Source organism: Pelodiscus sinensis, chromosome 3 (genome assembly GCF_049634645.1).
Source record: "Pelodiscus sinensis isolate JC-2024 chromosome 3, ASM4963464v1, whole genome shotgun sequence".
In the NCBI taxonomy this organism is placed as follows: domain Eukaryota; kingdom Metazoa; phylum Chordata; order Testudines; family Trionychidae; genus Pelodiscus; species Pelodiscus sinensis.
Window position 1 is genome coordinate 191,139,161 of NC_134713.1, and position 12,968 is coordinate 191,152,128.

Below are 12,968 nucleotides of genomic sequence, written 5' to 3' on the forward strand. Positions count from 1 at the left end.
AAATCTTGAACTGACCCAAACTGAACCTGTTTTGTTGGTGGAATCTCAACATGCTCTTATCCTAAAGTGAAATTTCTGATTGTGTCCAATCAATGCTTGGTGCAAAGCTTTCTATATAGCCTTCTTGGTTTTCTTTTTTTCTGGATTAAAAAAATCAGTTATTTTCCACTGATGGTTTCTTTATGAATAACCAAGTTAGACTTTCTTATAGGTTTGTCTCCACTGTGGGTGACAAATGGAGATGCAATTATTTTCTTTGTTAATGTACATTTGAGATTCTATCTCAAGTGGGGAAAATGCTTCTAATGAATTCATTGAGTCTTCAGATGTATTGACATCCCTATTTAATTCTAAATACTTAGGGGCAAAACGCATAACAAATAATGATAATTCCTGAAAAATACAGTTCTACAGTACTGAGTAGTTAAAAGCCCTCTTACATTCTTTGTTCTGGCACACTGTAATGTGTTCTGAATGCTTGCGTGGGCATAATTGGTAGGCAGTTGCTACACCTAATTATGGTTCTTAGAGAGAACCAGGCAGAAAAATACCTTACCAGAGGCATACACCTTGAAAGAATTGTACCACAGCTGACAATAAGCATTTCTTCCAAATCTGACTGCTATACATTCATAAAAAAAAAAGAACAAAGCCAGGCTGCCTCAGTAGCGTACTTGGACTGGTGACTCCCAATAATTTTACTATCCCTCGCTTCACAACCTTATTTTAAACATTTTAGAATATCTTGGAGTCCTTAAAAACAATGACCTAGCAACAAGCAAATGAGATGACTCATTTCACACTGTAGTGAATTCACTGAACTTGGACATACCCTTAGCAGTGCCCACTCAGTTTTAGGTTAGCGTGCATTAATGAACCTGTCTTCCTAACGGAGTCCAACGCTTGATTAGTAGAATATTTCTACTGTTCAATAAAGCATGCACCTCAATTTGTACTGCATCTGAAAGGTCACTAGACAATGGGTACTAGAAATATGTCATTGCTGCACTAAATGAGTAAGTATTTCTCACAGGGGCAATTTTGACCCCAGTGCTTTGAAGACTGAGTGTTTTCACTCTCCCATAGATTTCCATTCCTATTGGCTTTAGTAGGAGTTGGAGAGCACTCAAGACTTGGCAGCACTTTCCTGATGACCAGAGAACTATGTTTCTCTTCCCTTTACACGTAATTTGGTTCAAATTCAGAGATGCATTTGAATTTCCATCCATTTACCACCACAGTCCCATACAAAAAGCCACCTATGCAAGCCTCTGAGTGAAAATAAAATATGAAATGTGTGTATTATTTATTTACCATCACCAGTGTGCTCAGTATCGCATGAGACTCAGAAATAAAGACGGGAGCTAAAAGCTTGGCCCAAATAGTTTCAACAACCTAAACACCCATTTTAGAGCACCCCTGAATTTGGACGGCAAAATCTTCTTTGCCAAAAACATTTCAAAAGTGTTCTCCCTTTCATCGTGCTGGCCTGAGAGCCACTAACAGACCTTTTGTCCTAAGCTTTTTCTGTGTTCCCTGAACAAACTGCCCTACTTTTTGCACTGCAGAAAAACAATCCTTGTTTCTAAATTCGCTGTCTATTTGGCATACAATATTATTTTGTGATTAAGGGCTGCTATTAATTTCAGGCACTGATAATTTATGATTGGCCTGGAATGCAACTTGCTTTTGCTGCATCTGTATCATTCCCCTATTAATTCAACAGCTCAACAGCTATTGAGATGATAGGATCCAGTTATTTTATTTTTTGAGTGAATATTTACATTCAGTGGCTGTTTTTCATGAGTTTTTGTGCTACATGGAGTGAAGACAATATTCATGGCCCAGCTTGTCCAAAACAAGGGCTTAAAGTAAAGCTATTAACTTTGTATTTGAGGCACAGTTAGTTTGCCAAAGTGTGGCACTTGTCAGCTCCCAGTGATGTCAATGATGCTCAGCAATGATGATGCCCAGTGATGCTCAGCAACTTGAAAGACCAGGCCACAAGTTCTTCCATTCATATTTTAAGGTTGTGTCTACACTACCTGCCAGATCAATGGGCAGTGATTGATCCACTGGGCGTTGATTGATCATGTCTAGTATAGACATGATAAATTGACCACTGAGCGCTGTACCGTTGACTCTGTTACTCCATCAGAACAAGAAGTGTTGGTGGAATTGATGGACGAGAATCTCCCATTGCCTCACCGCAGTGAAACCACTGTGGTAAGTAAAACAAAATCCAGCAACTTCAGCTATGTTATTCACATAGGTGAAGTTGCGTAACTTAAATCAATGGACTGAGGTAGTGTAGACTAGGTCTTAGGAATCTCAATAGGGGTTCAGTCCAACAAGGTGCTGAGTTCTCTGACCAGAACAATCAAAGCATTTACCTAGGTGATTTAATTTAAACACATTCCATTGACGTGAAGGAGACTACACATATTCTTCAAGCTAAGCACATGTTTAAGTGATTTGCAGGGTCAGGGTGCTCAGTACCAAGTAGGATCAAGCCCTAATTTAGGTACCTAACTATGAATTTAAGGGCTTAAATTTAGGCTTTGAGAGAGAGAGAGAGAGAGAGAGAGAGGGAGAGTCCCTCCAAATCTTCTTCCACAGCAGCATAAAAGGCCTGCAAAATCTCTCTTCCAGATGCAGGAGAATTCCATGAGCATGGGAATCAAGTCAGATAGCTACCCATTGTCTTGGGAGATGGCATTTGGGGCATGCTGGGGTTGGAAGTGGTGTCTGGGCCTGAAGTGGACCTGGTGAAAGATGTCACCTGTAGACAGTTCAGCCCATATTACTGTAAGTCAGGCAGCCTCCTAAGGCTGAGGCTATGGTGACATTACAACTTATGTTGGAGTAACTCCTGTAAATAAATCACCTCCTTGAGCAGTGTGTTACAGACATAAACTGGTCTGGAGGCCTTTTCCCACCAGCATAGCTGCCAACACACACGTGCTGGAATAGTTAAGCTGAACGGATTGCTCTCCCCCGTTGGCTTACAGATGCTATGCACCAGAGTTAGCCCGGGTGAAGCTGCACCTCCGAAAGCTCTCTAGTGTAGCCAGAGCTTAAGTTACACACCAGAAGCCACATCAGCCTCTGAAGCAACCTAGAATCAGGAGAGAAGAAAAGTGGCTTAAACCCACCTGAACTCCCTTTTCCCGAGTGCTGTGAGTTTTTTTGCTGTGCTTTGGGGTTATGTCTACACTGTAAGGTTTTTGCAGCAGAGAGTATGCTAATGACGGACTTATTAGCATGAGCTGCAATGTCATTAGCATATTTTCTGCCGATGCTTTTTTGCACAAGGGGTTTTTGTGCAAAAGGAAGCAGGGTAGCCACTCCCGTTTTGTGCAAAAAACACCACGATAGGCATAAGGATCTTAGAACATGGAACGAGGTGTACAGCTAGTTCGGATTAGGAAGCCTAATCCGAACTAGCTACTCCATGCCGCGTGTAGCCGCGCAGCACGGGGTTCGAACTAGCTGGCATTTAAAAATGACGCCGGCCAACTTCATGCAAACGAAGCCCGGGAAATTCAAATCGCGGGCTTCATTTGCAACTGCGGATGACTACATTACCCTCGCTAGTTCGAACTAGCGGGGTAGTGTAGAAATACCCTAACAGATTAGTAAGACAGGATTTCCCTTTACAGAAACCATGTTGACTTTTGTCCAACAAATTATGTTCTTCTATACACTTCACAATTTTATTCTTTACTATTGTTTTGACTAATTTGCCCGGTACTGAAGTTAGACTTACCGGTCTGTAATTGCCAGGATCGCCTCTAGAGCCCTTTTTAAATATTTAAATACAAGAGTTTTTTTGCGCAAAACGGAAGCAGCTACACTGCTTCTTTTTGCACAAAAAACCCTTGGCAGAAAAAACATTGGCAGAAAATATGCTAAAGACATTGAGATTTATGCTAATAGTGCATCATTAGCATACACTCTGCCGCAAAACCTTGCTGTGTAGACAAAGCCCAGGGGATTCTACAAAATGACACTTACTCTGGAACATCTCAACCCATGAGTCCTACACATCCCTCAAATATGCCTTAAATGCCTTTCTGTGCAGCTTTGAGAGACATCTTCCTTTGGAGTTTTAGAAAATATAACATAAAACCCTTCCAATATTTTGGGTGCATCAACCTTTGTAAAAAATAAACTAAATAAACAATTTCCAGTTTTCCAAGAAAGATCCTGTGCTTTTACAATATTTTTACAACTCTAGTTTAAACTTTATTCCATACTAGTCTGAATTTTGTTTGCAGGACACAAGATGGTTTAAAATATCAGAAAAACTGGAAATTGAGAACCCAGTATTCTTCTTGTTCACTAAGGTGGGGGAGAGGTAGATACGCTGGAGGGCAGGGATAGGATCCAGAGTGACCTAGACAAATTAGAGGATTGGGCCAAAATAAATCTGATGAGGTTCAACAAGGACAAGTGCAGAGTCCTGCACTTGCGACTGAAGAATCCCAAGCATTGTTACAGGCTGGAGACCGAATGGCTAAGTAGCAGTTTGGCAGAAAAGGACCTGGGGGTTACAGTGGATGAGAAGATGGATATGAGTCAATGGTGAGCCCTTGTAGCCAATAAGGCGAATGGCATATTAGGGTGCATTAGGAGAAACATTGCCAGCAGATCTAGAAAAGTGATTATTCCCCTTTACTTGGCACTGGTGAGGCCACATCTGGAGTATTGCGTACAATTCTGGGCTCCCCACTACAGAAAGGATGTGGACACATTGGAGGGGGTCCGCGGAGGGCAACCCAAAATGATTAGGTTGCTGGAGCACATGACCTACGAGGAGAGGCTGAGGGATTTGGGCTTATTTAGTCTACAGAAGAGAAGAGTGAGGGGGGATTTGATAGCAGCCTTCAACTTCCTGAAGGGAGGTTCCAAAGAGGATGGAGAGAGGCTGTTCACAGTAGTGATGGATGGCAGAACAAGGAGCAATGGTCTCAAGTTACAGTGGGGGAGGTCTAGGTTGGAAATTAGGAAAAACTTTTTTTCTAGGAGGGTGGTGAAACACTGGAACGGGTTACCTAGGGAGGTGGTGGAATCTCCATCCCTAGAAATTTTGAAATCCCAGTTTGACAAAGCCCTGGCTGGGTTGATTTAGTTGGGATTGTTCCTGCTTTGGGCAGGGGGCTGGACTTGATGACTTCCTGAGGTCTCTTACAGCCCTAGGAGTCTATGAAATGGGATCACAGGTGAATTCAAACCAGTAACTTTTCTCATTAATTCTGTAGGATTTACTCTTTCTGGTAGGATTTGGTCATGGGTCAGTATTTCTTTAAAAGATTTTATTTCCAGGGTAATCAACTGAATTTTCTTTACTGCATATAACACGTTGTTTTCATCCTGAATAGAAAGCTCTACCGTATACTATGAATAATATTCAAACTAGTATCCCGGCAACAAATCTGCACCACTCTCTAGATAACATTGATATTGACTTAAATAAATAACAGAAAGAGCTTGTGGTTTCCTTCGAGTACTCTAACAATGTTTATGTTTCTTTCAGTGAGAGTTAAGAACTCATTTTTTTCCTTATTACCACTGAGTAAACAGATACATTAAATCAAATGAGTTAAAAAGCAAGCCTCACTGATTCCTGAATGTCTCATCTTAAACGCTAACTGCACTGCCAATTAAATGAAAAGCAATCCTGGAAACAAATCTTGCATATATTTCCTTTTTAAGGAACAAATGAAAAGGTAGAAAACGGTTCACATATCTGTTGTTCTTAGGAACGTGTACGGTGCATTATTTTTACAATAGGTTTAGATTTCTATCGTCTTTACATATGTTTTGCAAATATTTACATAAATTGATTGCAAAAAGATCTGAAAGCCTCTGTTGGTCTTTTTAGAGCCTGCTTCCCAATATTTCTGAAATATCTGAGGGTTTGATTGAACCAGTGGGAGATGAGATCTGAGGCTTTTTGCGTACAGTTTGGCTCTGTTGCTGTGACAAATCACCAGATTTGTCCTTCCCTAAGGAATAAACTGGAACAAACCCAAACCCAATCCCAGTCTGGATGTTCACAAGGAGCTGGAGTCTTCATGCCAATTCTAGGTTTCTGCACCAGTTCTATCTCCATTGGAACTACGCTGCTAGGGCAGGGGTGGGCAATAAAAAAAATGGTGGTCTGCCAAAATTAGCCTCTCCTGGGCTGTCGCCACTATGTGAGGGTATGTCTACACTACCCCGCTAGTTCGAACTAGCGGGGTAATGTAGGCATACCGCACTTGCAAATGAAGCCCAGGATTTGAATTTCCCGGGCTTCATTTGCATAAGCGGGGCGCCGCCATTTTTAAAACCCCGCTCGTTCGAACCCCGTGCAGCACAGCTACACGGTGCACGAACTAGGTAGTTCGAACTAGGCTTCCTAGTTCGAACTATCGTTACTCCTCGTGGAATGAGGAGTAACGGTAGTTCGAACTAGGAAGCCTAGTTCGAACTACCTAGTTCGTGCCCCGTGTAGCCGCGCTGCACGGGGTTCGAACGAGCGGGGTTTTAAAAATGGCGGTGCCCCGCTTATGCAAATGAAGCCCGGGAAATTCAAATACCGGGCTTCATTTGCAAGTGCGGTATGCCTACATTACCCTCCTAGTTCGAACTAGGAGGGTAGTGTAGACATACCCTTCATCTGTGGGAAGCAGTGCAGACCGGGACACTGCTTCTTGCCGCTCCCATTGGCCACGAATGGCAATCCGTGGCCAACAACAGCTGTGACTGCCTGATATCTGTGGAGGCACAGGTGAATATAGAGGTGGGGGCCCACCAGAGACTATCCCTGTGGAACGTATCCAATCTGCAGGCCAGAATTCACCCACCCCTGTGCTAGGGACCACCTTGGTAGCATCTGTTCCTGGAATTTATTAAAATGGAGTCTCTTCTACAGTGAAGAAACTACAGGCTTTCTTTAACTGCACAATGAGCTGGAGTTATCTACACGTACCTCCTCCTGAGTTAGTCGAGCTCAAGTGAGAACAAATCTCACAGCTAACACCACTTCAGAAGCATAAAGTGTTTGGGTAAGCAGCACTGAGTGTGCCGTTACAACTGGGCGGGAAACCATTTTGCCGGCCTGTGATAGTTATTGAGATTTTGGATTCCCTCCCTACCACACCAACTGGAAATAAAACGAAAAGTCAAAAATCTCAAATATATCCTGCCCATGGATCCTCTACAAATATTTCAGATTGAGGTGATCAAAATGCTTTGCTAATTTCGAAATGTTTCACTGAGATCTTGACTTTTTCAAACAAAATACTATTTGAGTAGAAATTAACTAAAATTTTAAATAAATAACCCCCCTAAACGTTCCATTTTAAAAACATCAACATTGGATACTTTGATAATTTCTTTTTTTCCTTTCAAGTTAGAGATTTTTCTATATCAACCCTTTCTCTGGTTACAGCACATAGTTTTCTGCCATAACAACACTTTGTTGGAAACCCCCCAACCAGGTCTAATTCTATTAGAAGTACAGAATGATTGGATTAGCAGCACACAGTAGCTGTATCCCTGCTGCATTATTAGCTTCAGTGCCGGTAGCACTCAAGTTTTGTCCCTGTCCCCTGGCAGGGTCACTAGCTTGAAACTTAAGCTAGAAACTTGTGTGTGGAAGGGAGTCATGTTATGGGCAACGCTCTAATTATACCTTAAACTAACACTATAGTGAAGAAAATCCCTGAAGGTCTGTGAAGGCCAGGACTTTAACAGGGTTCCAAAAAGAGTTAGATAAATTCACGGAGGATAGGTCCATCAGTGTCGATTAGCCAGGATGGGTAGGATTGGTATCCCTAACCTCTGTTCGTCACTGGGATAAGGCCTAGGGGATAGGGCGCTTTCCTAGGGAGGACAGGGATGTGGGTTTAAGTCCCACCTACCCAATTCGGGTAGGGTCAGCAGCAGGGTGGGATCACTTGATTCCCTGGTTTGTTCAGTCCTTCTGGGATACCTGTCATTAGCCACCATCAGAAGACAGGCTACTGAGCTAGATGGACCTTAGGTCTGACCCAGTATGGCTGTTCTTATGCAATAGAATCAGTGACTAAATTATATTCTTATGGCGTCTCCACAGTGTATGGATCCCCAACTGTATGCCCTTCCCTACAGCTCATTCTCACATTCCTCAATTCCCTTCTCAACTGCTCAGCAAAGATACTCAGACTTGCAGAGAACCATCTGTGGAACCCAGGGGTATCTCCTGCAGAGGAGATGAAGATCTGCTGCTTGCGGGCCTGTTTGCTGGGCAGATCTAAAAGGGCAGGATCAGCCACTGAGAAAACACCGCCGGAATCAGCTGCAAATTGGCAGCAGCAGTTTGGAGTAGGACAAGAAGATATTCAAATGCTTACCCTGGCAGATGGAAGGTTACAAGCTTCTAATGCAGTCTCTACTCGTTTTCTGTCAGCGGAAAACAAGCGGTATATGCTGCAAAATGGAAATAAACACGAAGGGATTTGTTCAAAGGCATATCACACTGTTCTGTATTACATGGATATGCGCCGTGCATGGCTAATGACTGCACAGCAAAATGACTCCTGGAAAACTTGCGTGTTCGATCTTTTTTTTTCGTAGCTTGATCTTGAAAGCAGAAACACGCTAACCGAAAAAGGAAAACACGGCACATTGTGGGGGAAGGGAGGAGGAGCAGGGAGTTAAAGAGGAAAGTAGTCACAGAAGAGGCAGAAAAGGTGGGGAAAGAAAGCCCCCTGAATGGGGAGACCAGTTCCTTTCCCCTGGAGGTGACCAGTTCAAACCCATCCTAGAAGGGAGAGTTGTCAACACTTATTACCATTTGCTGGGTGCTCAGTGGTATATATTTAGTTAGCTGGGTGACGTCAGCTCACTGTCCAGCATTCCCACCGTAACAGCCGTTATCACAATGGGTATGTAACACAGTTATATGGCTCCCCCGGCCCTGTAGAATTTGAGCACAACAGGAGCATCAACAGCGTCCGTGGGCCTGCAAGGCGTGGGGGGGAGGGGCTCCACATGCCAAGAAGGGATGGGGTCTCAGGTGGAAGGGGCGGGGCTGAGGAAGCCAGCCCACCCAGCTGCCCGGAGTGCAGTGCCTCAGCCCTCAGAACCGCACACTCCAGAGCAATTAAATCACCAGGCTCTGGGGCAATTCTGCCTCCTTTGTCCCCCCTCCCCACATCAGTGGGCCTGGCTCATGTCGCCATTGTTAATGTATTCGTTACAGCCTGTCGAAGTAGGGCAGTTATCCCCACTTTACAGGTGGGGTACTAGGCATAGACAGTCTAGGTGACTTGCTCAAAACAACACAGGCAATCTAGGGATCTGAAGCTAGGCCCCTAACCACTGGGCCTCCATTCCCTTTTAGTATCTTAACTGGAGAGTGTTAGCCTCAAGACCCAGTTCTACTCTCAGATACTGACACACAACCACTATAGACTTCACCCACAGCACATGAAGACAGAGTTGGTTCTTGCCCACCTCTCCCCCCCCCCCGAAATGTTCTGTTTAGGGTGGTGCACACTATGTCTACCCTACAGAGTTTTTTCAGAAAAACAGCCATTTTTCAAAAAAAACCCTCGCAGAGCAGCCACACCTCAAGCGCGTTTTTGCGCAATATAAAAAAAAAATCGAAAGAACAGTGGGGGTTTTCTATCGTAGGTATTCCTCATTCTGTGAGGAAGATCGCCTTTTTGAAAAAGAGCTCTTTCGCAAAAAGTTGTGTGTGAATGGGGAAGAGGGAGTTTTTTCAGAAGAAGAGGGAAGAGGAAAAAGCACAGGTGCCTTGATGGCCATTCTGTGCATAGTAATCAGTTTCCTTTCGAGAGAGCATCCATGCAGTCTGGACGCGCTCTTCTGCAAAAGTGCATCGCTTTTTCGATGCACTTTTGCAGTGTGGACACACTGTTACGCAAGAAGGTTTTGCAGAAGATCTCTTCCGATAAAAGCTTTTGGTGCAAGAAGCCTGCAGTCTAGACATAGCCTGACACAGCAGTGAGAAAGTAGCTGGGCTTAGGATGACTAGATGTTCCAAGCATTTAGGGACAGTCCTAGTATTGGGAACTTTGGTTTTTATAGGTGTCTATTACTCCCTCACTCTCTCCTGATTTTTCACACTTGCTGGCTAGTCCCCCTAGCTGTGCAATCTGCATGCTGCGGGGATAAAGGAGTGAGTGTCCAGGACTGTTGCAAAGGCTAACATCACACTCACAAGTCTGAAAGAGTCAACTGAAACACAAAGCAGAGAAGAACTTACCTCTTGAGAGGAATACGTCCTTCGTGAGTGACTTGCAGCTTAAGTTTTGTGTAACTGTAGAGAGAAAAAAAACCAATCAAATGTCTTTTTCGCCTTTAAAAGCTGTTCAGACATTCTTATAGGCAAAGGCGACTGGTGACATGGGAAGGAGGGGAGGCACCGGACACATGCTGGAACAACCCTCTCCTGCCTCCCCTCTCCCCATCCCTGTTCCGCCCCCTCCCCAGACTTGCTCCGCCCTCACTCCTCTCTTGCTCCTCCCCACCCCGCCTCTTTTCCCCAGCTGAAACAGTTTGGGGGACTAGCGGGGCCCCGGGGCTGGTGCTGGCAGCAAGAGAGGCAGTGGCGGGGAAGGCACAGCAAGGGGGATCCAGGTTGTGCCACTCCAAGGAGGAGTGAGGTTGGCCCAGCACTCCCTGGAAGGAAACGGCACGGCCAGAGAATGGCACCGCGCCAGCTGAGTCTGCCCTGCAGGACTTTCCTCCACTGCCAGTGAGTGCGGGGGGGGGGGGGGGGGACACGGAATGGACTTCTCCTGCTGGCTCTGGCCCGCTAACCCACCCGCCTGCTGCTGGCCAGCCCCTCCCACTGTATGCACCTCCCACTATCTGCCCTGCTTACAGGTCAACCCTTGTCAGAACCCTGTGCAGATACAAAATTTGTGTCCACATCCACATCGACATCTCTGCAAAAATGAGTAGCAGATGTCCACAGATTTGCAGGGCTCTCCCTATTGTTTTTATCCACCAGCTAGTTTTACTTCCTCATTTTGCATGGTCTGAAAAGTCTTGCAGGACATTGTATGCAAAGATCGACAATGAGTGAGAAACATCGTCTGACGGCATAGGAGGTGATGCAAAAAACAGCAGTACACATACTTACGTGACCCATGTTCCTAGCATGGCTCACTATCCCATGGAGTGGCACTTAGACCACTTACAGCCAGAGATAAGAACAAGGGAGCTCTACAGCCTAAGCTGAGAGCCAGCTGGCTTCATAGCTCAAGCTGCAGAAGCCCCTACCCTAAGCTCCAGAAGTCCCAAGTGCAAATCTGCCCAGTGGTGGTTACACATACAGGACAGCCCCGTCTTCCCCCCACAACACTGCTGTTGAAAAGTAGGGTCTCTTTACACTAGAGCTGGAAAATGTCATTCCCAGCTCAAGGAGATGTCGATGGTTTGGGGTAGCTATGACGATGGGCAGGGCTAGCCACTTTAGTAGGTATTTAGGTTCCAGCAGGGATTATACTAGCTGCTGTGGCTACCCTTATGTTCTGAGCAAGCTACCTCTGACCAAGATACCATGGGTATGGTCTCCTCAAGCTAGAAAGTACAAAGTCTAGATCCAGAGAGGATATACACCTAGGCTTTGTCTGCACTGGCAGGTTCTTGCACGAGAACGGATCTTCCCGCGCAAGAACGTGCAGAGTGTCCACACGGACCGCTCGCTCTTGCGCAAGAAGATTTACAGTACGGTGTCAGAAGACAGGGCTTCTTGCGCAAGAGCTGTGCTCTTTTCTAACAAGTGTAAGTCCTCTTGCGCAAGAGGGCAATGTGGACGCGCGGCAGGGGTTTCTTGCGCAAGAAAGCCCTAGAGCTAAAAGCTGCTCCCAACGCTGTGCCCGACCTTCTCCGTAAGCAAGGAAGAGGACGTGCTCCTGCCGAGTGCAAGGATTCTAACTGTTCTCAGCCTGTGTGCTCCATTATCCCTGGCCTCCCAGAACCACCCCACGACACACCTACGGAAGAACCAGGAGCCATGTGGCCACTGGTCATTAAATCCCTAGTCAGAAGGAAACAAGTCAAAGCACAACCAGTTACGCCTCCTAGAGCCCGTGAGAATGTGAACACACTCTACCCAACATGAGCTGGCTGAAAGACTTAGAATCAATGTGCTCAATGAGTCTGGCCACTTCACCTGAACACCTGGTGTGATGATCCAGTGGGTTAGAGCTCGGGATTTTGTGGTCCACCAATCTGTTTATTTCCTACAAAAGTTGCCTACATGCAGGCAATTCAGTGTACTATGTAGAGTGGCCCTTTGGAGTATATTTATATCCCAGTCCTTACAACGTTACCCAGGCCATGCTAGTTGCTTTTTTTCTCAGCCCTGTACATCCTTACCCGCACAAACAAGCTCTCTCCCGTCCAAAGCCTGCAAAAATCAATGGGAGTCATCCCATGGTCTCTTCCGGTACGACAGACCTTCCTTGGGACCTGCCCATGTGAGTGAGGGCTTGTCACCGTGTTACCGTGTCAGAGAAAACTATCAGGTTGGCTTGACAGGCTTTGGTCTTGACGAGCCCATACTGACTGTTGCTTGTCACCTGGTTGTCTTCAAGATGTTTGGAAACGGAACATCAACGCCACTTAGTCAACTTAACTTTGTGGTGTAGACTGACTCTTAGTACTCAACCTTCTTAGCTATGGCTAGGGAAAGTTTGACAAACAATGCATCCAGCCACGATGTGAGATTCTCCCCGGCAGTAAAGGCACGGTTGGTGGATGTCACTAAGTGGGAATGATTGCAAGGAGAGGTGCAGAGGTTGAAGCCCTGGATTTTGGGCACAGTCTAGAACCCGGTGTGGGGGCAGGGGTACTTGAGAAATCCCCAAATTCTAATCTTTTCTAAACATTATTAAAACTAGGAAAATAACTAGAACTATTAAAACTCTGATTAAAGCTGATAAAACCTATCTACAGTT

The 12,968-nt window shown here is 45.2% G+C and overlaps 1 protein-coding gene across 8 annotated transcripts in view; it reads right to left on the reverse strand.

Moving 5' to 3' along the window:
* Positions 1-12,968, reverse strand: part of PLCB1 (phospholipase C beta 1) — a 771,739-nt gene that overhangs the window by 294,627 nt on the left and 464,144 nt on the right. For all 8 annotated transcript variants that reach the window (XM_075925687.1, XM_075925686.1, XM_075925693.1 and 5 more), the window contains 2 exons: positions 10,265-10,318; positions 8,385-8,460 (listed from right to left, as the gene is read on the reverse strand). In XM_075925687.1, the coding sequence (XP_075781802.1) occupies positions 8,385-8,460; positions 10,265-10,318 (130 nt within the window). The remainder of the gene's footprint in view (positions 1-8,384; positions 8,461-10,264; positions 10,319-12,968) is intronic.